Here is a 23675-nt window from a genome sequence, read left to right as displayed (position 1 = left end):
TCTGTCGCCGGTGGTATCAACATTGTTGTTACTTCCTCCTGACTAGAATTCTTTTTTCACAACGCTTTTGATCATCTCTCGCTGATATTTGGTGACGTACTTGGATCGTTGTTTTTTGGCATTCGCTATCGTGGACTGTTTTTTTTGGACTTGGTTTTGGAATTCGTGAATATGTCTGACTCTAGTGTTAGTTTCAGAGTGTGTGTGAATGAGGGCTGTAAGGGTGAGGATTCCGAAAGCTTCGGTAGATCCTCACACTACATGCAGTGGTTGTAGAATGGTTGAATGCTCGATTGAGAATACGTGTAACGAGTGTGAGAAACTGAGTGCGCAAGAGTGGAAGAATCTAACTTCTTACTTGAAGAAGTTAGAGAAAGATAGAGAGAGGAAGGCGGCTTACAAAACCCGCAGAATGTCTACATCTCGTGATTTACTGTCTAGTTCTGTAGCTTCTTCCTCTGATAATCATGCCCATTCTGTTTCAGCCCGTTCACAAATTGCTAATCCCTCTAGTTTCTGCTTTGGAAATAGCAGAACTCGAGCTTCCCGTTCAAAAAGAAAAGCAGGAAAAAATGGCAGCATTGGAAGGTAAGGAAAGTGAATGTGGTTTCGCTAGTGATATTAGTGTCCCCAGTTTAGTGGAGGGAGGGGGTGTCTGGTCGTCTCTGCGACGCTCCCAGGCCTAGACCTCTTCCAAGCTCCCTGGCCCGGAGGAGAAGGAAAGTCGAAAGCCGTGCTTATGGGGGTTGTGGAGAATCCCCAACGATCAGGCGTCCTTCGGCAGAATCTATCATTTGTTCCGATACGTAATACAAACCCCTCGGTCCTTTAACAATAGGAAGGTAACTAGCGGCAGCTGGGACGGTCGTAAGCTCGAACAAGGGGAGAACGGTAGTTAACTGCTTGTCCGATCGTGCGCGCGCCGAGAGGTGAGAATCACTTTTGCTTTCGGCCGCGGTGTGAAGGACGTGTTCGTCATCGCTCTCTGCCCGCTTCATCGTCGTATGCTTTGTTTTATATTATGTTTTCCTACTAATGGTTTTGTTTGACTTGAAAATGAAACTGTAAGTACACTGTTTTCATTTTCATTACTTAATTAATGAATCAACATGGAGCTATCGCCGTAGAGAACGGCGATTTCCGCGCTCTTTTCATGAATTGAACCCTTGAATTATGTCTCGGTGCCGAGGGCGGGCGCACTCGCGCCGAGTCATGTATTTTGGGCGAAAGTGTGTAATTGAAAGATGTAAGTACTCTTTTTCATTATATTTTTGTACCTGTGCGTTCGTTGGCCGAGAGCTTGATTGCGTTCGGCACGAGCCTCTTATTTTGTATGAATAGAATGCAATGAAAGTGGATTCGCAATGCAGTTTTCTTTTCATTTTTCATTTATTAATTGCATCAAATTTAATTTTGGATCAATTTCTGCTCTTACCCGGGAATTATCCTTACGATTTATTGCTGTGAAAGTGAAAATAGCAAGTGCAGTATTGTTCATTTTCATATATATTTATTGATAGCATCATATTATTATGGATCAAGTTTCCGCTCTTACCCGTGAATTGATCTTTCCCCCTTTAAGTTCTATGAAGTGAATCGCAAGTGCAGTATTCTGTTTCATTTTCATATTACTTTTCACTGCTGTGCAGGGATGGGGGAAGCGAAGGTCCTGCCAGGAAGTCGTCGGAAAGCTCTCCCGCGACTCCCTTGGTAATCCGATTCTTCGTCTTCTTTCCTGCCCCCCTGCTCGCTTTCCTCGTATTTTGTTTTGTTTTTGGGTCTTCCTTCGTTCGGGGTGGGGCATGTCTCCTCTCCCCCGTGCGTTAGGGAACCCCTCTTACTATCTGTCTGTGCTACCGCAGGTGCTACATCCGTGGGAGACGACCTTGGACAGGTATGGGCCACTGCGGCTGCAGGGCGTGCCTAGCATCCACGATCTGCTGCAGCGTCTAGCGAGGTCTGGGGCGGTGACCTTGGAGTGGTCTCCACTACAACCTTCACGGCCGCTTATGCTGCTTCCCCCCCTCTGGCTCTACACTCCCCATGCTGTGTCGGTGACGCCGTCTGCCGCTTCTAGGGCCGGTCGCCGCCGTACCGAGGAGGGGTATGCCGCCGCCGCCTGTGTTTCTTCGTGTTGCCTCCCCGCCCCAGACTTCCGCTGTTCCAGCAGCTCGCCCCTGGACTGGCCGCCAGTACCAGGTTCCGCTGGCTGCCGATGATTCTACGAGGCGATGGCTGGGCCTGCCGTACCTGTCGCTGATGTGGTTCCCGCTACTGGCTTGGCTGTCCCTTCTGTGTTTACCGCTGCCGCTGTTCCTGCCGCTCCTGAGCTGGTTGCTGTTCCTGTCGCTCTGGTTCCTGCACCTGTCCATGCTGGTCCTGCCCATGGTGTGTCTTCCCCAGTCCCAGGTCCTTCCGGACAGGTGCAGTCGGGCCGTGTGTTGCTTCGGCAATAGGCCCGACTCTGGCCTGGATGGAGGACCTGACGACTGTCCTGCGTGAGCTGACGAAGAAGAGGAAGGTGTCAATCTTCGTCTGTGCTGCCTCTTCCCCTTGCGACTTCTAAGGCCCATAAGCCGAAGAAGAAGAAGGCTTCCCTGCCTCCCCCCCCTCAGAAGTCTCCTTCGGGAACTTCTAAGGGCCCCGTCCCACCTCGGTGGGACGGGGGGTCCTTCTGCTGGTCTCCTGCTCCTTCGGTGAGCGGGCCCGTCTCCCTTCCGTAAGGAGAGATAGACGGGGACCAGAGGATATCGGTTAGCTCTGGTACTTCCTCGCCTGGTGCTAGCGGCGATGCCGCTACGCCAGGTTCCGGCTCGGTCTCTCGTTTCGCGGGAGATCCCGAGTGTACGCTCTCCCTCGGGAGACGTGCAGCCAAAGTTTCGGCGCCAGAGTTCGCTCGGCGCCAAGACCACGGCACGGAGCAGAAGGCTGGCGAGAACCGCTCAGGTGGACTCTCGCCAGCCAGCGGCCGCTCTCGCAGCGACCAGCTGGTAAACCGGGTTTTGTTATATTCCCCCTAAGAAGACTCCTTCGCGGGAACTTCGAAGGGCTCGTCACACTCCGGTGTGACGGGGGGGTCTTCTGCTGGTCCTCCGTTCTTCGGGAACGGGGCCCGTCTCCCCTTCTGAGAAGAAGAGCGGGGACCAAGGCGGGTGTGCTGGCTACCGCTGGTACACCCTCGCCTGGTCTTGGCAGCTCTGCTGCTAAGCCAGGTACCTGGGGGGCTCGGTTTCTCGTCCACGAGAAGTTCCGAGTGTACGGTCTCCTTCGGGTGACCGTGCAGCCAAAGTTAAGACGCCTGAGTTCGCTCAGCGTCATGCCCGAGGCACGGAGCAGAAGACTGTCGAGAGCCGCTCAGGTGACTCTCGCCAGGCCAGCGGCCGCTCTCGTAGCGACCAGCCGGTACCTCGGGGCGGACGTGACGGTCTCTGACCGGCCACGGGTTTGAGGCTGGGAAGAGGTCCCCCAGGTCCCCTCGACCGATCGGTACCAGCCTCGGCTGGTACCAGCGGTTTTGACGTGCCATGAGGACGCTCACCGGTGGCTCACGCGAAAGTGAGCTCTGCAGGTCACCTGACCGCCGCTCCCACAGGACCGGGCGGATACGGTGACCAGCAGCAGCTCGTCTGACGCACGCGGGACCGGGGTCGACGTGCTCAGTCGAGCCGCTCGCCACAGGTGAGCGGCACGGCCCAGGCCTGCAGATCGATCCCCACCGCGGGTTGGTGATCGGCTGCAGCCCCCCACGTACGTTGGTCCTGCCAGCGAGCGGGGGGGAGCGTCAGGTCTGTCTCTCCACTACCTTCAACTTCCTCGGGCTACACCGGGAAGAGCGAGGTAGCTAGGAGTGATCGTGAGAGGTGCGCCGCTCACGATCCCTTCACGACGCCGCACGTGCCACGTATGGTCTTAGGACCAACCAGGACGTACGCGCAAGTGATTGGAGGCGACCGTCAGGGAGGGGAGGGGGTAGCGTCAGTTCTGTCTCTCCGATACCTTCAACTTCCTCGGCATACGCCAGGAAGAAAGCGAGGTATATAGGAGTGATCGTGAGAGATGCGCCGCTCACGATCCCGTCAGGACGCCGCACGTGCCAGGTATGGTCTTAGGACCAACCAGGACGTACGCGCAAGTGATTGGAGGCAACCGTCAGGGATCTGTTGCTGTCGGTCCTTCTTCTGAAGGAGGAGGGTCCTGGGAGCTGCTCTTGTTGGAGGGACTGGATGGTCCTACTCCTCAAGACGCTGTAACTTCCGAGATTCAGAGTCACTTTGCCCAGGTTATTGCACTGATTCGTCAGCACAACCGACCTGGGGGAAGGATCGCCGCTCCACCAGCAGAGCCCAGTCTCTGCTCGAGTCGTTTTGGGGCCCGAGAGAGGGAACCCAAACCGACGGTGGGTTTGCCGCGATCGGAGCTTTGCCGATTCTGTCTTGAACCAGAGTCCTCTCGTCTCCCGGACAAGAAGGCTCTCTCAGTTCTGGCCGGTCGATCAAGCTACTGCGACAGCGGCGTTTCTACGTGTCTTCGGACACCGTATTTAAATACTCCTTCGGTCCTCCTGAGAGGTTTCGACCTCGACGAGGACTGGAATGAGTCGGAGGACGGTATCGGCTCTCTCCTGTCAGGTGTCGATCAGCCCCACCCAAGCGACGTTCACAGTGGTCGGCAGACCCTTACCTACAGTGAGAGTTCGTAACCCTCCTCGGGAAAACGTTTTCTCCTGACGATACGTTTTTCCCAGACACTGAGAAGGCCGGCGATGGCTGCTCCTACTCTTCTCCAACTGCTAGTTCCACTGGGAAGCGAGCGAGTATCCAATTCCTCCCCCATTCCCTCTCTCCTTACGGCTACGAGGGAAAGGGGAGGGATCCTACAGAGATTTCTCTGTAGGATTCCACGTTGGGGACTGCGCTAACCGGGGGACCTTCGGGTCCTACCTGACGTAAGCCCCGGTCGTTGAGGAGGGATCCTGCCCCATTCTCGATTTCTACAGGAATCGAGAGGACCACCAGCCGATATCGTTTGACGAATTCGGTGGGGTTTCGCAGACTGCTTAGAATTCTAACGGAATTTCTAGCGCATTCAGAGTGTTAGAGTTTCTTACGATCTCCAAACACTTAGGCCGAGACCACGGTCCAAAGTGAGCGAGACGGGAATCCCCGATATGTTACACGATAATCGGGAACCTCGCCTATGCTCGAATTCCTGGAATTTCTAGCATTGGAGAAGAAGACTGCTGCTGAAAGAAAGACTATCTCACAGTAGGCGACCAACCTGGAATAGAGAAGAACGGACGGGAAATATCCAGTTTGGCTTGAACTATCGTCTTAGTATTCTGTTCACCATTGAAGCTTTCCTTCGAGGAAGACTTCTTCACTCTCTTTGATAGAGACCGAAGGTGGTCGATCTCCAATTCCTTATTTTGTTTTCTTGAAGGAAAGAATTTAGGATGGAGATCGTTGTTCAGAATCCTACAAATATACTACGTATATTAACCTCGCGACATGATTCTGCTAAGCAGTTGAATGGTCAGAGGGGTAGGCGCATATCCTGGTTATTCTACGGATTGCGACTTAGACGAAAAGTATTCTAATTGAACTGCAACTCGGGTTGCCTGCAACCTCCCAGGAGTTTCCAGTTTCAATTTTATATACTTATGGTGTTGTCACAACAACACCATTTAAGCTTTTATATTTTTTACCGAAATTCGTTTCGCATAAATATAATTGCTCGAGCATATCTTTTTTATGCTCGGTGGTTCTAGCCGAACGCATTCCTTCGTGGAAAGGATTACTTGGCAACTCAGGATGACGAGTCAGCGACAGCTACTGCGTATTGAATTGCCCGAGGCATTTCAGTACCAGCTGCCGCTTTGAGATGCACGGTTGGTTATGTCTTTCTCACCTGCTTTGATTGAATACCAACCATATCTCTGCCCAACAATCACGGACTTAAGTCTCTGATTAATGGGGATTCTCGCATACATGAATGACCATCTACTGCTGTGACGCTAGTATTCATCGTCTTCGGTATTGCGAGAATTTTAAACAGAGATATCTATTCGACTCTCATCTTTCTGTTTACGCACGGTAACAGAATTCTGTAATAGTCTCTTCGACTGGCATCGTATATCGATAATGCGAATGATTTTTGCGGAATCTGAGTTTGTCCTCAAAATATCTTGTATTCGGAGGTGTGCAATTGTTCATTGTTCACCCCGGATTAGCAGATGTAATTTGAAAGACAATCGCCTACTCCCACACCTGCCAGCTCTACTTCCAAACGTTCAGCCCATGAGAAGCAGTTCTTCTTCATGGCGGCACTCCCCTGTGTTTCATTACTGAAGAACGCCCCGCTTCATTGCACACCGGACAGCAATGAAATGGCGGTTAGCGTTTTCAGTCATTTGTAAGCACAGGTTTAGAATCTTGAGATTCCTTCTCTCGATTCAGCTGGAAGACGTAGGTTGCATTCATTGCCTACCTTCGTCTTCAACGTCACATAGTGTTGTTTTCTCCTTAGCTGAGATTCAACGTCTATGAGATTTTCTTGCCATCAGGGAACCTCGGTCTTTTGAAGGCAATTGACTTTCGCCTTTTGAGCTTATGCATTAAGAGAATCATCGCCGCGCCGTCCGGCATCGGTGACTAACAAATATTTTATTTGTTTGGTCTCTCAGCATAACTCTTTAAAGGGCGAAGGTCACGTGGACTTCCACCCGGATGCTTGGACAACTTGCCTCTACTGATTCCGAACCAGTCAGTCGGCAGCTGTCAGAGCGCCCGAGTCAGTTACGAACTATGCTGTGGACTTAGTTCGGTTGTTCCAGAGCAATCATTACTTCGTCTTAATAGCTTGTCAGTATGAGTACTGTACATAACCAAAGTCAAGAAGAGGGATAGGTCATATGACTATCCCCTTCTTTTCGTCTTAGGTAACTGCATGACTTCTCTTGAGAAGTCAAGCACAAAGGGATGGGGATTTGTGACGCTCGATTTCGTACCGATCTTCGTAGTGAAGACTCAGAACCTTTCGGTAACTGACGATTGGTTCGAGTCCTTCACAATACCCTCCCTAATGGACCTCACCGCCTCCGATACGAAGGTCTATGCTGCTTTGTCCTGTGAAGGCGCGACGGAGCTGTCTGAAGAAACTCGACACCCAGGATGAGTGTGGATGCCTCTTCATCATTCTCTCGCGTTTCCGCAAGAACTTCTCCGTGGCGCAGGTAATGAAGGCAGTCGCCTGGTCCAACCGGACCGCATGCACCTCCTTCTACCTTCGGGATATTGCCCACAGTTCCTTGGATCTTTTCCTTGGGAACCGTGGTGGTTGCTCAACACGTTGTGTAGTTAACCCAGACCCTCGCAGGCTGAACAGCATCGAGTCCTGGTGTGACCGTAAGAATGGATGAGGAATGAGAGTGTGACTGGCTCCTCTTCCATCTCTTCCCTCTCCACCTCTGGGTAGAGGGACACGGTCGTCACCCTGCTGGGTAAGGACGAGATGCAGGTGAGCTACTCAATAGAGCACCATCCTATCCCTTTCAGTAGGGATAGGAGTAAATATCCACCACTTCCTCCAACAAGGGGGAGGAAGTGGATGCCAAATTGAGACAAAACCCATCATTTTATGATTGTCTCTTGCAAACAGGAACAAGTTCTTGCTTGCTGGTACGAAGAGATACGCTTGCCTCTCTCTTAGTACTTGGCCCAGAGGTCTGACCATTGATCCTGCGGTTGCACACTCCCGATCAATCGGACAGAGGTTTGGATCCCTCCCTTGCTCTTACGACCAGGGAGGCACTCCAAGGTTGGACGAACACCAGTCTGTTCACCAAAAAGACTCAGATTCCTCCCACCAAGAAGTGAGTCTTCCTATTGTTAAAGGACCGAGGGTTTGTATTACGTATCGGAACAAATGACAATTTGTCGAAATTGCATTTTTCCTAACTATACAAACCTGAGGTCCTTTACATATAGTTCCACCTCATGCCACCCCTCACTCTGCAACTTTTTGCAAGGGCCTAAAGCAAAAGTGATTCTTCACCTCTCGCGCGCGCGCGCGCACGATCCGGACAAGCAGTTAACTACCGTTCTCTCCCCCTTGTTCGAAGCTTACGACCGTTCCCAGCTGCTGCAGTTACCTTCCTATTGTTTAAAGGACCTCAGGTTTGTATAGTTAGGAAAAATGCAATTTTCGACAAATTGTCATATCACAAACTGCCAAGGACCGCTATAGGAAAAGCGTCCTTCGAGAGTGCTTTTCGTCTTCTAGTTCGCCCTCTCCGAGAAGAGGATGGAAGGAGTCGAAACTTTCCCGTCCGCTGAAGAGGAGTATGAAAAGAACATGAGCTCAATTCTAGTCCCGAGCGCTTCTCTGAAGAAGGAGCGCCTTCGGTAATAAAGAAGGCTAGAAAACAATCAGACTCTGGGTCTGGAGGGAGATCCTAGAGCGCCTTCCAGATCTCCCTCTCCTGATTCGAAAGATTCCTCAACCAGGAAAATTTTAATGAATATGCAGGAACAATTAGCCTCGTTGGTAGGAGTTCTTTATAAGGAGCCTACTCGTAAGAAGGATGATAGGCTTCCTATTAAAAGATCTAAATACCGATCCCCTGTCACGCGCAACGAGCCTTCCAGGGGAGGTTGTCCGCACAGGCGACCATCTCCGGCGGGAACTGGTGCGTTAGACAGGAGAGAAGTAAGAAAGGAAGTTACTCCTGTCAAGAGTTTGGCTCCTCCGAGTAGGCGCAAAGAGCCAGAGTATTCAGTACAACGTTCAAGATCTTCAACCAAGCGCCAAGAGTTAACTGAAGAAGAAGATCCTGTTAGGAGTAGAGCGCTTGTTAAACGAAAAGCGCCTACCATGATCAATACTCCTACTAAACACCATACGCATTCCAAGGATCAGGAGTATTTGGAGCGACATACTCCTGCCAGGCGCCAGGAGTCTTCGGACCTCGATACTCCTGCCAGGAGTATTCCGAACTTTATACTCCTCCCAGGCGCCAGGAGTATTCTGAACTTAATACTCCTCCCAGGCGCCAGGAGTATTCCGAACTTTATACTCCTCCCAGGCGCCAGGAGTATTCTGAACTTAATACTCCTCCCAGGCGCCAGGAGTATTCGGAACAAGATGCGCCTACTAGAAGCCAGGAGTATTCGAAGCGCGTTGCGCCTGCCAAGCACCAGGAGTATTCCAAACACGTTACTCCTTCCAGGCGAGATACTCCTGCCGTACGCCAGGCGCATTCCCTGCATGAAGAGCCTGACATCCGACAGGAGTCATCCAAGCGTCAATCTTTTAGCAAAGAGAGAGTAACTCTTAGTCCCTCTCCAATTAGGAGTGCTTCTTCAGAAAGGAAGAGAGTAAGGGAAGAAACAGAAGAAAGAAGGGAGCCTTCTCCTTCCGAGCCTATGAACCCAGAAGATGCCTCGGAGGATGAAATGAAGGAAGGATTTTCTAATTACAAAGTTCTTTCGTCCCTTCTCTTGGAAGAATATGGAGACTCTTTAACGCCAGCCGCTCCTCCTTCTCCACGCTCTCTGTTTTCGAGCACGAAAACGCACAAGTCTTCCTCTTTCCTAAAAATGAAGCCTGCTATATCTATGAGGAGGGCACTACAATCTCTTGACTCCTGGTTCAAGAAGAAGAAGGAGTTAGGAAGGACAGTCTTTTGTATGCCTCCCGCTAAACTTACAGGGAGGAGAGGCATTTGGTACGAAACGGGAGAAAATATGGGATTGTCTCTGTCCGTTTCAGCTGAGTCAGACTTCTCGAGTTTAGTAGACTCATCGAGAAGACACGCCTTGAATTCAGCAAAAGTAACATGGGGTCTTTCGGAAACGGACCACCTCCTCAAAGGGCTTTTTCACACTTTAGAAGTTTTTAACTTCTTAGATTGGTCCCTTGGGGTTCTTGCCAAGAAGTCTCATGAAAAGGAACAACTGGACCCAGAAACCCTAAATAGCATCCTCACATGCATTGATAAGGCTGTTCAGGATGGATCGGCTGAAGTATGCTCCCTCTTTGGTGCAGGAGTTTTAAAGAAGAGGGCGGTTCACAGTGCTTTCCTCACGAAGGCCGTCTCTCCTTCGCAAAGATCCGCCTTATTGTTTGCGCCTCTCTCAGAACATCTTTTCCCTCGCAGTTGGTGAAGGATATTGCCCATTCACTGGACTGAAAAGGCCACCCAGGATCTCCTTAGACAATCCTCAAGGAAAAATAGGCCGGTGGCCAGTGAGGAAAAGAAAGTGGCTCGTCCAGCTCAGCAGCAGCCCTTTCGAGGAGGCCTTCCAGCTAGATCTATCGCCAGAAGGAAGTCAACCGAGAAAAGGGGCAGGTCTTGCCTTCCGTCCCTTTAAGAAGGGAAAGTGAGGAAATCTATCCTCCAGACACCTGTAGGAGCCATGGTTACATTTCTTTGCGAAAGCCTGGGAAGACATAGGATCGAATCCTTGGACGATGTCAATCATCAAGAAGGGTTATTACATCCCACCCATTAAAGGACATTCCTCCCTTGACAACATCACCGAGGAACTGTCCGCCAGATACAAGGACCCTGTTCTGATGGACACTCTTCGGCAGATGGTGGAACAGATGTGGGACAAAAGAGCAATAGAGCTGGTGCTGGATTGCAGCTCCCCTGGGTTTTACAATTGCTTGTTTCTTGTAGCAAAAGCCTCGGGGTGGGGGGATGGAGACTGGTACTGGATGTAAGTGCGCTGAACAAATACGTAAAACAACAGAAGTTCAGCATGGAAAGGTCGTCTGCTTCAGTCCTTGCAGCACTGCGTCAAGGAGATTGGATGGCGTCCCTAGACCTTCAGGACGCATATTTCCACATCCCGATCCACCATTCGTCGAGGAAGTACCTTCGATTTATGTTCGAGGGAAGAATCTATCAGTTCAGGGCCCTGTGTTTCGGCCTTTCCACGGCTCCTCAAGTCTTCACGGACGTGATGAAAATGTATCAAGACATTTACATTTGAAAGGGATAAACGTCTCCCTGTACCTGGACGACTGGCTCATCAGAGCCAGGTCTCAAAAGCAGTGTTTAGAGGATCTGTCAACAACACTGGAATTGACAAAAAATCATTGGGATTGATCGTGAACCTCGAGAAGTCTCAGATGATCCCCAGCCAGAACGTGGTTTATCTGGGGATTCAGATGGATTCTCGGGGTTTTCAAGTTTTTCCCTCTCAAGAGAGAATAAGGAAAGGCTGTGCCACAGTAATCGAACTTCTTAGGGAAAGAGCGCACTTCAGCGAGGGAATGGCTGAGCCTTCTGGGGACCCTTTCCTCGCTCGAACAGTTCTTTCCCTAGGAAGACTACATCTTCGTCCGCTTCAGTTCTTCCTGAGAAGAAGTTGGAGTTGGAAGACAGGACAGCTCTCGGACACGTTTCCAATCTCGGAGGAAATAAAAAATCATGTTTAAAAGTGGGTTGGTTGAATTCCTTAAAAGAAAAACAAAGGCGGTATCTCCCTGCAAGTACGGAACCCAAGCCTGACATTGTTCTCAGACGCGTCGGAGTCGGGCTCGGGTGCAACATTGGGATCCAAAGAAGTGTCAGGCACCTGGTCGCAGAACAGGTGTCATGGCACATAAATTGCAAGGAGCTTTTAGCAATTCACCTTGCGCTAAAGAGCTTCGAAACACATAGTCAGAGGCAAGGTCGTACAGATAAACTCAGACAATACGACCGCTCTGGCTTATGTCAAGAAACAAGGAGGGACTCACTCTTTCGCTCTGTACGAGCTGGCAAGAGATCTGTTGATTTGGGTCGAACCAAAGGAAGGTAGTTCTTCTAACGAGGTTTGTCCAAGGGAGAGGAAATGTGAGCGGACAAGACTGAGCAGGAGGTTCCAGGTCCTTCCCACAGAATGGACACTCCACTCAGAAGTCTGTCAGAGCCTTTGGTACCTTTGTTTGGGAAGCCTCAAATAGATCTTTTCGCCACATTCCTCTCCAAAAGGATAGACACATTTTGTGCCCTAGTGGAAGATCCCAGGGCTTATTGCAACAGACGCCTTTCTCCTGGACTGGTCAGGGGTAGATGTTTACGCTTTTCCCCCGTTCAAGATACTGGGTGAAGTAGTCAGAAAATTCGTGGCATCCGAAGGAACCAAATGACTCTGATTGCTCCGTATTGGCCATCTCAGATTTGGTTCACAGAGGTGATGGAGTGGACAGTGGACTTCCCCAGATCTCTTCCAAACAGAATAGATCTGCTCAAACAACCCCACTTCGAGAGGTACCATCAAAACCTTCCCGCTCTTGCTCTGACTGCCTTTCGACTATCGAAAGACTTGTCAGAGCGAGAGGGTTTTCTCGCCAGGCAGCAAGCGCAATTGCTAGAGCCCGCAGATCTTCTACTAGGCGAGTGTACCAATCGAAGTGGGAAGTTTTCAGAAGCTGGTGCAGGTCGAAGAAGCTGTCCTCTTCCAGTACCTCTGTGACCGAAATTGCGGATTTCCTTCTGTTTCTTAGAGAAAAGTCGCATCTCTCTGTACCAACTATTAAGGGGTACAGGAGTATGCTTTCAGCAGTCTTTAGAAACAAGGGATTAGATCTAACGACTGATAAGGATTTGCACGACCTCATTCGTTCCTTCGAAACATCAAAGTCACTTGAACCTAAGGTTCCAAGCTGGAACTTAGATGTGGTTCTTAAATTTCTATCCTCCGAAGAATTCGAACCACCACACACTGCTTCATTTCGTAATATCACTAGAAAGTGTTTGTTTCTGATGTCTCTTGCAACGGCAAAAAGAGTCAGTGAGTTGCACGCCCACCTTGAATCACGAGTCGGCTTCAAAGGAGACTCTGCAATTTGCTCATTCCAGTCTCTCTTTCTTGCCAAAAATGAAAACCCTTCGAATCCCTGGCCCAGGAGCTTCGAGGTAAAAGGACTTTCTAGTTTGGTGGGCAGAGAGGCAGAAAGATCCCTTTGCCCAGTTAGAGCTCTTAAATTCTATCTGGACAGGAAGAAGCAGTTGGGGGGTTCGCAAAAGGTCTTTGGTGCTCAGTAAAAGACCCCAAGAGAGCAATGTCCAAGAACGCCTTAGCCTTCTTTGTTAGAAGTGTTATTACGGAAGCTCATAAGAATTGTCCAGATGATTCTTTTAATCTTTTAAGAGTGAGAGCCCACGAAGTTAGGGCAATCGCAACCTCTGTGGCGTTCCAAAGAAATATGTCACTTAAAAACATTTTGGATGCAACTTATTGGAGATGCAACTCTGTGTTTGCATCTCATTATTTAAAAGATGTGCGAGTTTACGTATGAGAAATCCTCTAGGTCCGTTTTGTGTCAGCACAGACGGTTCTGGGTAAGGGAGCTAGCACCGATCCTTAATAATGTATGTAACCCCTCTTGTTGGATGTGTTCTTGAGTTTCCTGTGCATGGAAGTGTCAGGTGTTCGCACAGGCGACCTTCACTTCTCTTCACTAGGAGATCGAGTGACAGCTGACTTTTAGAGGCGTACAAAAATTTTTTTTTTTTTTGTATTATTGTATGTGTGGTTATTGAGTTTGTGGTTGTTTGCTAAGAGTTTGGGGATAGCTCTTGGCAATCTTAGAACTAACACGGGTGTTAGGTTCGGGTGATCGGGATCGGTTGTGTGCTCCTTAAATAAAGGCGTGTTGTCATATAAGCGGATGTGCTCCCATTGACAAATGCCAGTTAGGTTCTGTCGAGTAAGTGGATGATACCCCATCGACAGATCCACAAGAACTCTTGGCCACAGATCACTATCTCGCTAAGGCTCTTGAGGTGAAGCAGACTCCTAGACAGCAGTCACGAAGTCTTCCACCTGATAAGGTAGGAACCAAGGTCTATAAATACCTACAACATATGTTGTTTACCTGTCTAGTCAGTAGTTAGCTGTCTCTTGCCCTCCACCAAAGGGTGTCAATCAGCTATGTATATATCTGACAGGTAAGTTGAATGTATGAAAATGATATTGTTACGATACAATAAAGTTTCATACATACTTACCTGGCAGATATATACAATTGAAGACCCACCCAGCCTCCCCGCAGGAGACAGGTGGAAGAGAGAATCTGATTAGAAAACGGGAATGGTTCCTAGTCCTGCCACCCAGAGCAGGGCGGTAGATCACCTGACCTACCTGTAGCGAGTGCCGCGAAATTTGAATTTCTGTCGGGGACGACGGAGTCGATAGCTATGTATATATCTGCCTGGTAAGTATGTATGAAACTTTATTGTATCATAACAATATCATTTTATTAAATGTCCTCCTGTAACCACTGTAACACTGCACATACTATAAGGGGCTATGCGATAGCATTCCAGAATGGCCAGTGTAAAAAAACCATTATCAGTTCTAAGGTTACTTACAGGTTTATTTCAGTCAACTGACAATGTATAATGGTATATTCTTAATAAGCAGCCACCAAAATGACCCAGAAAAAAAAAAAAAAAAAACGGGGTAAAAGTTTCCAGAAGGAATACTTAATGTGGTCACAACTTTATTCACTGACATCTACTACGTGTCAGAGAACTTCAGTCTGACTCAGGCTAAAGTTTAGGTAACTGATTCAAGTTGAGGCATCATATTTGTTGCAAGATGCAATATATCTCTTTCACACCCAAAAAAGAGAGGATTTGAGCTTTAGTCGCTGCGTAGCACGCGCACACACACACACACACACACACACACACACACACACACACACACACACACACACACACACACCTCCCCCAGTCAGCGTAGGATGCACCTCAACCCATTCTGATCTTTTTATGTATGTTTCTTTTGCAGAGTCTACCTCAGTATATTTTCGTCTCTTTTTTTCACCAATTCATTCTGGTGTCGTAATTTGGGCAGTTATCTTGGTATGCAGTATTGGTTTTTTTTAGTGACTGGTTATTTTTTAAGGGGAAGAATTGTAATTTTTTTGCCATCAAAAGAATCTGAAGTAAATGGGAGTGAAAGTATAGTGCCATTGGGACTAATTCTAAAGAGAACAAAAGACCTTCGTAAATAGAAAAATGTAATAGGCCTTGTGCAAAACAAAAGATTTCATTAAATATAAAGCTTTGGGAATTTTATGTGTTATCTGAATTCTGTATTTGTTCATGAATATGTGTCTAGTTATGCAGATAAATTTTTGTTAGTAATTTTTGTGGTAACGTTGCAAACTGTGATAGTTTAGAGATATACTATATAGTAGTGTATATCCATTACACTGTTGTTAGTGCCGTTTCTACAGTATTTTCAAAGGCAGGTATTAGTGGAATGGGCAATGTAGTACCTTTATTTATTCTTTTGGGGGTTTCATATTGATAATTTTACATTTTCTTTAAAGGATGAGAGTCAGCACCACGTCGTCCTGCTTGGCCCTGAAGCCGCAGTCGGCGGAAGACTTTTGGGCCAAAAATAAACGTCTGCGTCGCCCCGTTTCGCCTCATCTCACTATTTATAAACCGCAGATTACGTCGATGTTGTCGTTGACCCACAGAGCAACTGGCCTTGCTCTGTCCGTCGTTATGTCTGGATTCAGTATCGGTATGCGCCTCCACTTTTTTTTTTTTTTTTTTTTTCCTAATCCACTAAATGTTGAAGTGAGGGTCTGGCCTTTCTGATAAGTAACAGTCCTTTTATTATAGCTTGAACTCGAGTGTGTTCTAGATATCATATAGCTAATAGCAGTCCCTTACTTAAACTAACCTGCACACTACGCTAAACATTCAGTTCAAGAGGTTTGTCATAAACTAGTTTATCTCATAACCAGCTCCAGCCTGAGAAGAGCCTTTATTAGGCTCAGAGGTCTCTGTTAAACTAAGCCTTATAATAGTAATAATAATAATAATAATAATAATAAAATAAAATAAAATAAAAGGTTTTCTGAAAAGATATTGTATATAAGATGGCAGCATGGGAAAAAGTCATAATATGGAGCTCATAAGTATAGAAGTGAGCATAGAAGTCTGCCAAGCTGAGGCAGCCTAAATTTCATCAAATCAATCTTCAATATGAGTTACAGCTGTCATATTTTACATAATTTTTTTGTTATTTCCCTTAACAGGTATGTTGGCTCTTCCAAATTCATACCCATTCTACTTGGATTTGATCCAGTCCATGCAGTTCGGTGGTTTTATAATTTTCGGAGCTAAATTTGCCTTAGCCATGCCGTTCATGTACCATTTAAACAATGGCATTCGGCATTTGGTAAGTATGGGTACATGCTTCATATAAAAGTCATTGTATTTCATTGACATTAGTAAATTTTTTTAATACAGGGTTATAGAATCATGTTAGTCAATCCTCTGAGAGCAAAGATTTTCAAGTCAGTGATATCTTTAGATGAATTAATACTAACATGGAATAATCTCTAGTGGTACATTGCACAGTCATTTTGACATAAATTATGGAAAGGTATGATATATAATTTTCAGTAGAAAAGTTTTTTCTTCTGTTTTGCTTGAGTGATTTGGAAGCATAAATTTTGAATAAGAATTTAATGACATAAGTGTTGCCCCATAATATGTAATTATTTATGCTGATTGCCATTTGGGTTGTAAATGAGGAATTTAGTAAATGGAGGTTATAATAATGTTAATTTTTCATTATCTCATAGGGGGTTTCACTGACCCATATAATGCAAGTCTTAATGGCCAGTACTCATGGCCTAATTCTTTCATGAAATGTCAAAATCTTTTACATTTATAGTGTATCCAAGTATAGTATAAAGTTTTTATGGTGTATCCAATATATATTGAAGCATTAATATATTAATCTAATTTTTTATGCATGACACTTACCTGGCAGGTATATATATAGCTTATCCTCTTGACGCACTGGCAGAATTTCAAAACTCGCGGCAACCGCTAGTACACTGGTAGTTCAGGTGATGGCCACCCCGCTCCCGTGGCGCTGGGTACTTGGAACTATTCCCGTTTTCCCTCAGATTTTCTCTGCCAGCCGAACCGGCAACATCGTTGTTGGTTCTCTGTTAGAATTTCCTGCTCGTTATCTGACTTTTTGGATATTGGTATCGTATTCACGAAGTTAGAGTGGCAATCGCATTTTGTTTGGACCTTGTTTAGTATGTCTGATTCAGGAAGTATGTTCAGAGTTTGTGTGAAAGAAGGGTGTAAGGTGAGACTGCCGAAATCAGCGGTAGATCCACATACTATTTGTAAGAAGTGTCGGGAGTTTGTATGTACGTGGGACAATAGGTGCAATGAATGTCAGTGTCTGAATGAGAAAGAGTGGAAGGCTCTTATGAAGTATGTGGAGAGATTAGAAAAAGATCGGGTTAGAAGATCTGTATCTAGGAGTGAAAGATCGGGATCTTCGAGTAAACCTTTGGATGAATCTTTGCATGTGTCTTCTCCAGCTCATTCACATGTAGATGTAGCACCTTCCCCCCAGGTTTCTCCTGCTCCAGTTGCTGTATCTGAGGATACTACTGATCCACAAATAGTGAAAGTGTTCGCTGCCCTTGCGTCCATGGGAGACCAAATTAAACGATTAACGACAAAGTGGAAGTGTTTGGGACAGTGTTGTGGAGGGGGCGCTGATCGTCTCTCTCGTGCTCCTAGACCGAGACCTCTTGCCAGGCTCCCAGCCCCAGGGAGGAAGGCATGTCGACAGTCGAAGGGAGGCGAGAGGGGTTGACTTGCGATCAGTCGTCCCTTCAGGCAGTCCTGTTGGTACGTCCCAGGCTGCTGCAGTACGTCATAGAAAAGGCGATACTGGGAAGTGCCGTTATTCTTCGGATAGTTCGGCCTCGGGAAGGAGTAGGCGGTTCGCGGAAGTATCGCGTCCTCTCAAGAGGTCATACTATCCGTCCTCTTCACAGGAGGAAAGGGCTTTCGACCAAGAAGGGTGGAGTAGCCCTGAGATTTTTTCATCGGAGGATGAAGAGATGATCCCTATCAAAAGGAAGAGGATTTCACGTCAGTTGGAAGTTCGCTCGCCGCTTCGTGTTAGCCCGGTGCGTCCTCGATCTCCTCATCATCAGGAGTCTCGTAAGGAGGCGGGAACGAAGGAGGTGCTGCGGGACATGCAGCAGAGATTGGCAGTGATTGTTCAATCATGGGAGAAGCCCGAACAACCTTCGGTTAGACGTAAGGACTCGTCTCTCCCGGTTAAGTCCTCCAAGAGGACGCAGGACGTACAACGCGATCCAGGACGCAGTGCGTCCCTTAAGAAGGACGAAGTGCAGGACGCAGGACGCAAGACAGGAGGACGCAGGAGAAGTGATGGACGCATGGTGGACGCATACGTTCAGGAGGACGCAGGACGCAGGCGGCAGCAAGTCAAAACATTGTCTCGACAAGGAAGAGAGGAGTTTTATAGGGAGTCAGTGCCGCATTCGCTTTCTAAACAGGAGCTGCATAAGGACTCTGATTTGGAGAGTCAGCAGGATCTTGGTTTTCAAGATATTTCTTCGCAGGAGGAAGAATTTGCGGAGAGTGCGGAAGAGGACAAGACGGAAGCTCCTTCTTCGGACTACAAGAGGCTAACAGAGTGCCTTCTTTCTTTGTTTGAAGGAGATTTTCAACCTTCAGGCCCGCCATCGCCTTTGTCGCAATTTTCGAAGACGAAGACAGCCAAGAAATCGTCGTTTTTGAAAATGACTTTGTCCATTTCGGCCAAGAAAGCCCTTCAACGCGTAAATGAGTGGTTGAAGGAGAAGAAAGAGTTGGGGAAGACTTCTTTTGTATTTCCTCCGGCCAAGTTGGCTTCGAAGTCTGGTGTTTGGTATGCTACGGGGGAAAGTCTTGGTTTCCCTGGGAGTTGCCTGCCTCCTCCCAGGGAGACTTTTCCAACATAGTGGATAGCTCCCGTAGACATGCTTTGCATTCAGCCAAAGTGTGGTGGACTTCTTCGGAGTTCGACCATTTACTCAAAGGTATCTTTAGGACTTTTGAGGTGTTTAATTTTCTTGACTGGTCGTTGGGGGCCCTGGCTCGGACTTCGGAGATGGAGGAGTCGTCAGTATCCGAGTTGTCGAGAAGTATTATGTCCTGTATGGATAAAGCCTTGAGAGATGGAGCTAATGAATTGGCTTCAATTTTTACAGCAGGCGTCTTGAAGAAAAGACATCTCTTATGCTTCGTTCGCTGCTAAAGGAGTGTCGAACGCGCAAAAGTCGGAGTTGATGTTCTCTCCTCTGTCAGGACAGCTCTTCCCTCAAGAGATCATTAAGGACATATCTCTCTCCCTCACTCAGAAGGCGACTCAAGATCTTCTTACTCATCTGTAAGGAAGTATTTACCTTCTAAGGTCATGAAGAAGACTACGAAGGATACGAAGACAGCACAGCAGCCCTTTCGGGGTAGGACTTTCTCTCGACCAGCATTTAGAGGGAAAAGAGTTCCAACCAAAAGAGGGGCCAAAACTTCAACCAAACAATGAGTCAGAAGTCCTCCAGACTTGTGTGGGGGCCAGACTTTTAGACTTCTGGGAAGTCTGGCAAAGCAAAGGAGCGGATCCTTGGTCCGTAAGGTAGCGAAGGAAGGGTACAAGATTCCCTTTCTCAAGAAACCACCTCTCGCTACAGCTCCGAGAAGCCCTAGGGGCTCATTACATCGATTTAGAGAAGAGAGAGGCTCTTTGGCATCAGGTCGTCACCATGATAGAAAAGGGGGCAATAGAACCGGTTCTGGATCACGAATCCCCAGGGTTTTACAACCGTCTGTTTCTAGTACCGAAATCATCAGGAGGTTGGAGGCCGGTACTGGACGTAAGCCAGCTAAACTTGTTCGTAGAAAAGACCAAGTTTACGATGGAGACGAACGATTCAGTACTGGCAGCGGTACGACCAGGGGACTGGATGGTAACACTGGAAACTTCAGGATGCGTCTTCCATATTCCAATTCAGCCAAGTCCAGGAAATATTTGAGATTCGTGAATCCCCGGGAAGGGATTTATCAATTCAAAGCCCTGTGTTTCGGGCTGTGCACGGCGCCTCAAATTTTTACAAGAATGATGTCGAATGTGGGCGAAGTGCTTCATTTGGCAGGAGTCAGAGTCTCTCTCTACCTCGACGATTGGCTCATAAGAGCACAATCAAAACAGCAATGTCTGGAGGACACGACGTAACATTGGAATTAACTCAGCAAACTGGGTCTGATGGTGAACCTGGAAAAGTCACGATTGATCCCCTCTCAGGAACTAGTTTATTTTGGGGATTCTGATATCCTCAGTGACTTTTCGGGCTTTTCCGTCACCCGAAACCAAAGGCAGACCATGTGTATACGGAAAGTGCAAGAATTCCTATTGAAGACCAATGCTCAGCGAGAGAGTGGATGAGCCTGCTGGGGACACTCTCTTCGTTAGAGCGGTTCATTTCACTAGGAGACTTCACATGAGGGCCCTTACAGTTCTTTTCTGAACGAAGTCTGGACAAGAAAATCGCAACCAGATTCCTTCCGGTTTCCAATTCCTTCAAAGATAAAGGAGGAACTAAAGTGGTGGCTAGTTCCGGAGAGGTTGTCAGAGGGTACGTCACTCCAGCAGAGGAACCCACCGACCGGTATTATTTTCCGACGCGTCAGACGCAGGCTGGGGAGCGACGCTGGCCCTCGGGAGGAGTCAGCCTTTGGAGCGAAGAAGAAAAGGCATGGCACATAAACAGGAAGGAACTGATGGCGATCTTCTTGGCTATGAAAGCGTTCAGACCGTGGATCAGCGGCAAAGTGGTGCAGATCAACGTGGACAATACCACAGCTCTGGCATATATACGGAAACCCAGGAGGAAGCCCACTTTCTTTGTTTGCCCTTTGGCAACAACCTTGGGCGGAGATTCTTCTTTGGTCGCAGAGAGAAAAACGTCACCCTGCTCACCAGGTTCATTCAGGGAGAGAAGAACGTCAGGGCGGATCTGTTGAGCAGGGACGGACAAGTGCTTTCCACGGAGTGGATGTTGCATCTTCAAGTATGCCAGAGACTGTGGAAGCTCTGGGGCACTCCAGTAGTGGATCTTTTCGCTACCGCAGCGACGAAGAGGTTGCCGAACTATTGTTCTCCAATCCCGGACCCTCTTGCAGTCGCAGTCGATGCCTTCCTACTAGATTGGACGGGTCTAGATGCGTACGCTTTTCCACCGTTCAAGATTTTAGGAAAGGTAATGAAAAAATTCAGGGAAAGTCGAGGAACAAGGCTGACCCTGATAGCCCCATACTGGGCCTGGCCCAAAACGTGGTTCACAGAGGTACTGGAATGGACAGTAGATTCTCCGAGAAGTCTACCCACGAGAATAGATCTTCTCAAACAACCCCACTTCGACAGGTTCCACAAGAACACCCTCGCTCTGGGTCTGACTGCGTTTCAGACTATCGGAAGACTTGTCAGAGCGAGGGGGTTTTCTAGAGAAGCAGCGAAGGCAGTTTGCAAGAGCACGAAGGCCATCGACTATCAAAGTGTACCAGTCAAAGTGGGAGAACTTCCGTAAATGGTGTAAGAATCGGAAGATTTCTTCATCCAGTACCTTTCTGTGACACAGGTTGCAGATTTCCTGCTATACCTGAAGAAAGAACTAGGTGGTTGGCTAATCAGACGATTAGAGGCTATAAGTGTATGTTGTCTGCAGTAGTTTTACACAGAGGTTTAAACCTGTCCAATTGACGCAGATCTTAGAGATCTCAGATCGTTTGATACAAAGAAGGATCGAAGGTGCAGAACCCCTTCTTGGAATTTGGATGTCGTTCTCAAATTCTTGGAGACGGATAAGTTCGAACCTATGGGCAGTGCGCCTTTGCGAGAGCTTACGAAGAAAACTATCTTCTTAGTAGCCTTAGCTACAGCTAAAAGGATTAGCGAGCTGCAAAGCTATTGACAAGCAAATAGGTTGAAGCACAACAAAGCAGTTTGTTCTTTTCAACAGGAGTTCTTAGCAAAGAATGAGAATCCTTCGCATCCATGGCCAAGATCATTTGAGATTGAAGGACTGGCTGATCTGGTAGGTCAAGAACAAGAAAAAGGGTTCTTTGCCCAGTAAGAGCCTTACGGTTTTACGTAGAAAGAACAAGAAGCATTAGGGGAACTTCATGTTCTCTGTGGTGCTCTGTTAAAGATCCTACTAGACCTATGTCTAAAAACGCAATGGCTTTCTTTGTAAGAGAAGTCATTAAAGATGCTCATTTGCTTTGTCAAGAGGAATGCTTCGGTTTAATTAAAGTTAAAGCTCATGAGGTGAGAGCAGTAGCTACGTCCTTAGCATTCAGGAAAAATTTAGCCCTCAAGGACATTATAGATTCAACGTATTGGAGGACAAACTCTGTGTTTGCCTCTCATTACCTTAGAGACGTGAAGACAACTTTTGATAATTGTCAAACGTTAGGCCCGTATGTATCCTCAGGTACAGTACTGGGCAAAGGAGTTTCCACCCCATAACCTAATAACATGCTAGGTTTTATTTTAATTAGGTTATAGTGTTTTTATGGTTGTCTGAGAAGGTTAAGACCAGCTCAGTCTGTTGGTTAGTGTTTATTATATGTGTGTGTGGTTCAGGTGACTAACTTTCCTAGCATGAATGCCCGTGGTAAATGAGGGCTAGGGTTCTCTGTCAACAAATTGGTCACGTCCAGTTGTCAGGCCCTTATTGTTAGCTTTCTCAACAAACAGGTCACGTCCTAGTTGAGAGCTACTAAGGTTTAGCAGGCTAAGAGGCAGGACCTACGAAGTCAGCTACCTTAGCAGGTAAGGAACATAATACATAGTTCTAAAAATTTAGTTAATTTTTGAATTATGACGATGTTGCTGTCTATGACCCACCTCCAAATGTGTCAATCAGCTATATATATACCTGCCAGGTAAGTGTCATGCATAAAAATGGTATTGTTATGATACAATAAAGTTTTATGCATACTTACCTGGCAGGTATATATAATTAAATTCCCACCCTCCTCCCCTCAGGAGACAGGGTTCAGAGAAAATCTGAGGAAAACGGGAATAGTTCCAAGTACCAGCGCCACGGGAGCGGGGTGGCCATCACCTGAACTACCAGTGTACTAGCGGTTGCCGCGAGTTTTGAAATTCTGCCAGTGCGTCAAGAGGATAAGCTATATATATACCGCCAGGTAAGTATGCAAAAAACTTTATTGTATCATAACAATACCATGATTTCATTCCATATATATCAAGAACAAAGCCTAAAGCCTCTTGGCCACCTTGTAAGGGTTGAAAGTGTTATCTTGGCAGTGTTTGGACCATTTTGAATAACTTGGCCATAATTTTCAGGTTTGGGACCTTGGCTACGGATTCACCCTAAGAAACACTTTACAAGACCGGTTACTTTGTCATGATCCTGTCGATACTAATGGCAGGAGACTGGCAGCTTTGTAAAGATGGTCAACTCGGGCAGTAGGTGGTCATTACAAAATAAGGGGGTTCTAGTGAGTAATATATGTTAACTAGGTTTTGGAGATGATGATTTGGATGTACATTAATTTTTAACGATCGTTTCGAAGCTATACAAACCATTACTTTGCAAGAGCCTGTAGCTTTTGTGTCAATAAGGTGGTAGACTCTAGCAAGGCGACTGTTTGTACATTTTGTTAATTCAGCTTTATTTTATTTTTGATGGTTAAACATCCTGTTTTTTAAGGATGTATTGTGGGACTCTTATATGTTAAAAGTAATAAGTATGCAAAGAATTTATACTTAAATATATTAGTCTTCTTCCAAAAA

The 23675-nt window shown here is 47.1% G+C and overlaps 1 protein-coding gene across 1 annotated transcript in view; it reads left to right on the top strand.

The window, feature by feature from the left end:
• Positions 1-23449, top strand: part of LOC135205316 (succinate dehydrogenase cytochrome b560 subunit, mitochondrial-like) — a 37150-nt gene extending 13701 nt beyond the window's left edge. Inside the window, exons 3-5 of the mRNA XM_064235748.1 lie at positions 15340-15539; positions 16060-16202; positions 23226-23449. Of these exons, the coding sequence (XP_064091818.1) occupies positions 15340-15539; positions 16060-16202; positions 23226-23330 (448 nt within the window). The 3' untranslated portion in view covers positions 23331-23449. The remainder of the gene's footprint in view (positions 1-15339; positions 15540-16059; positions 16203-23225) is intronic.
• The last annotated feature ends 226 nt before the right edge of the window (positions 23450-23675 follow it).

Source organism: Macrobrachium nipponense, chromosome 49, assembly GCF_015104395.2.
Source record: "Macrobrachium nipponense isolate FS-2020 chromosome 49, ASM1510439v2, whole genome shotgun sequence".
In the NCBI taxonomy this organism is placed as follows: Eukaryota; Metazoa; Arthropoda; class Malacostraca; order Decapoda; family Palaemonidae; genus Macrobrachium; species Macrobrachium nipponense.
This window is presented reverse-complemented; position numbering and strand designations above follow the sequence as displayed.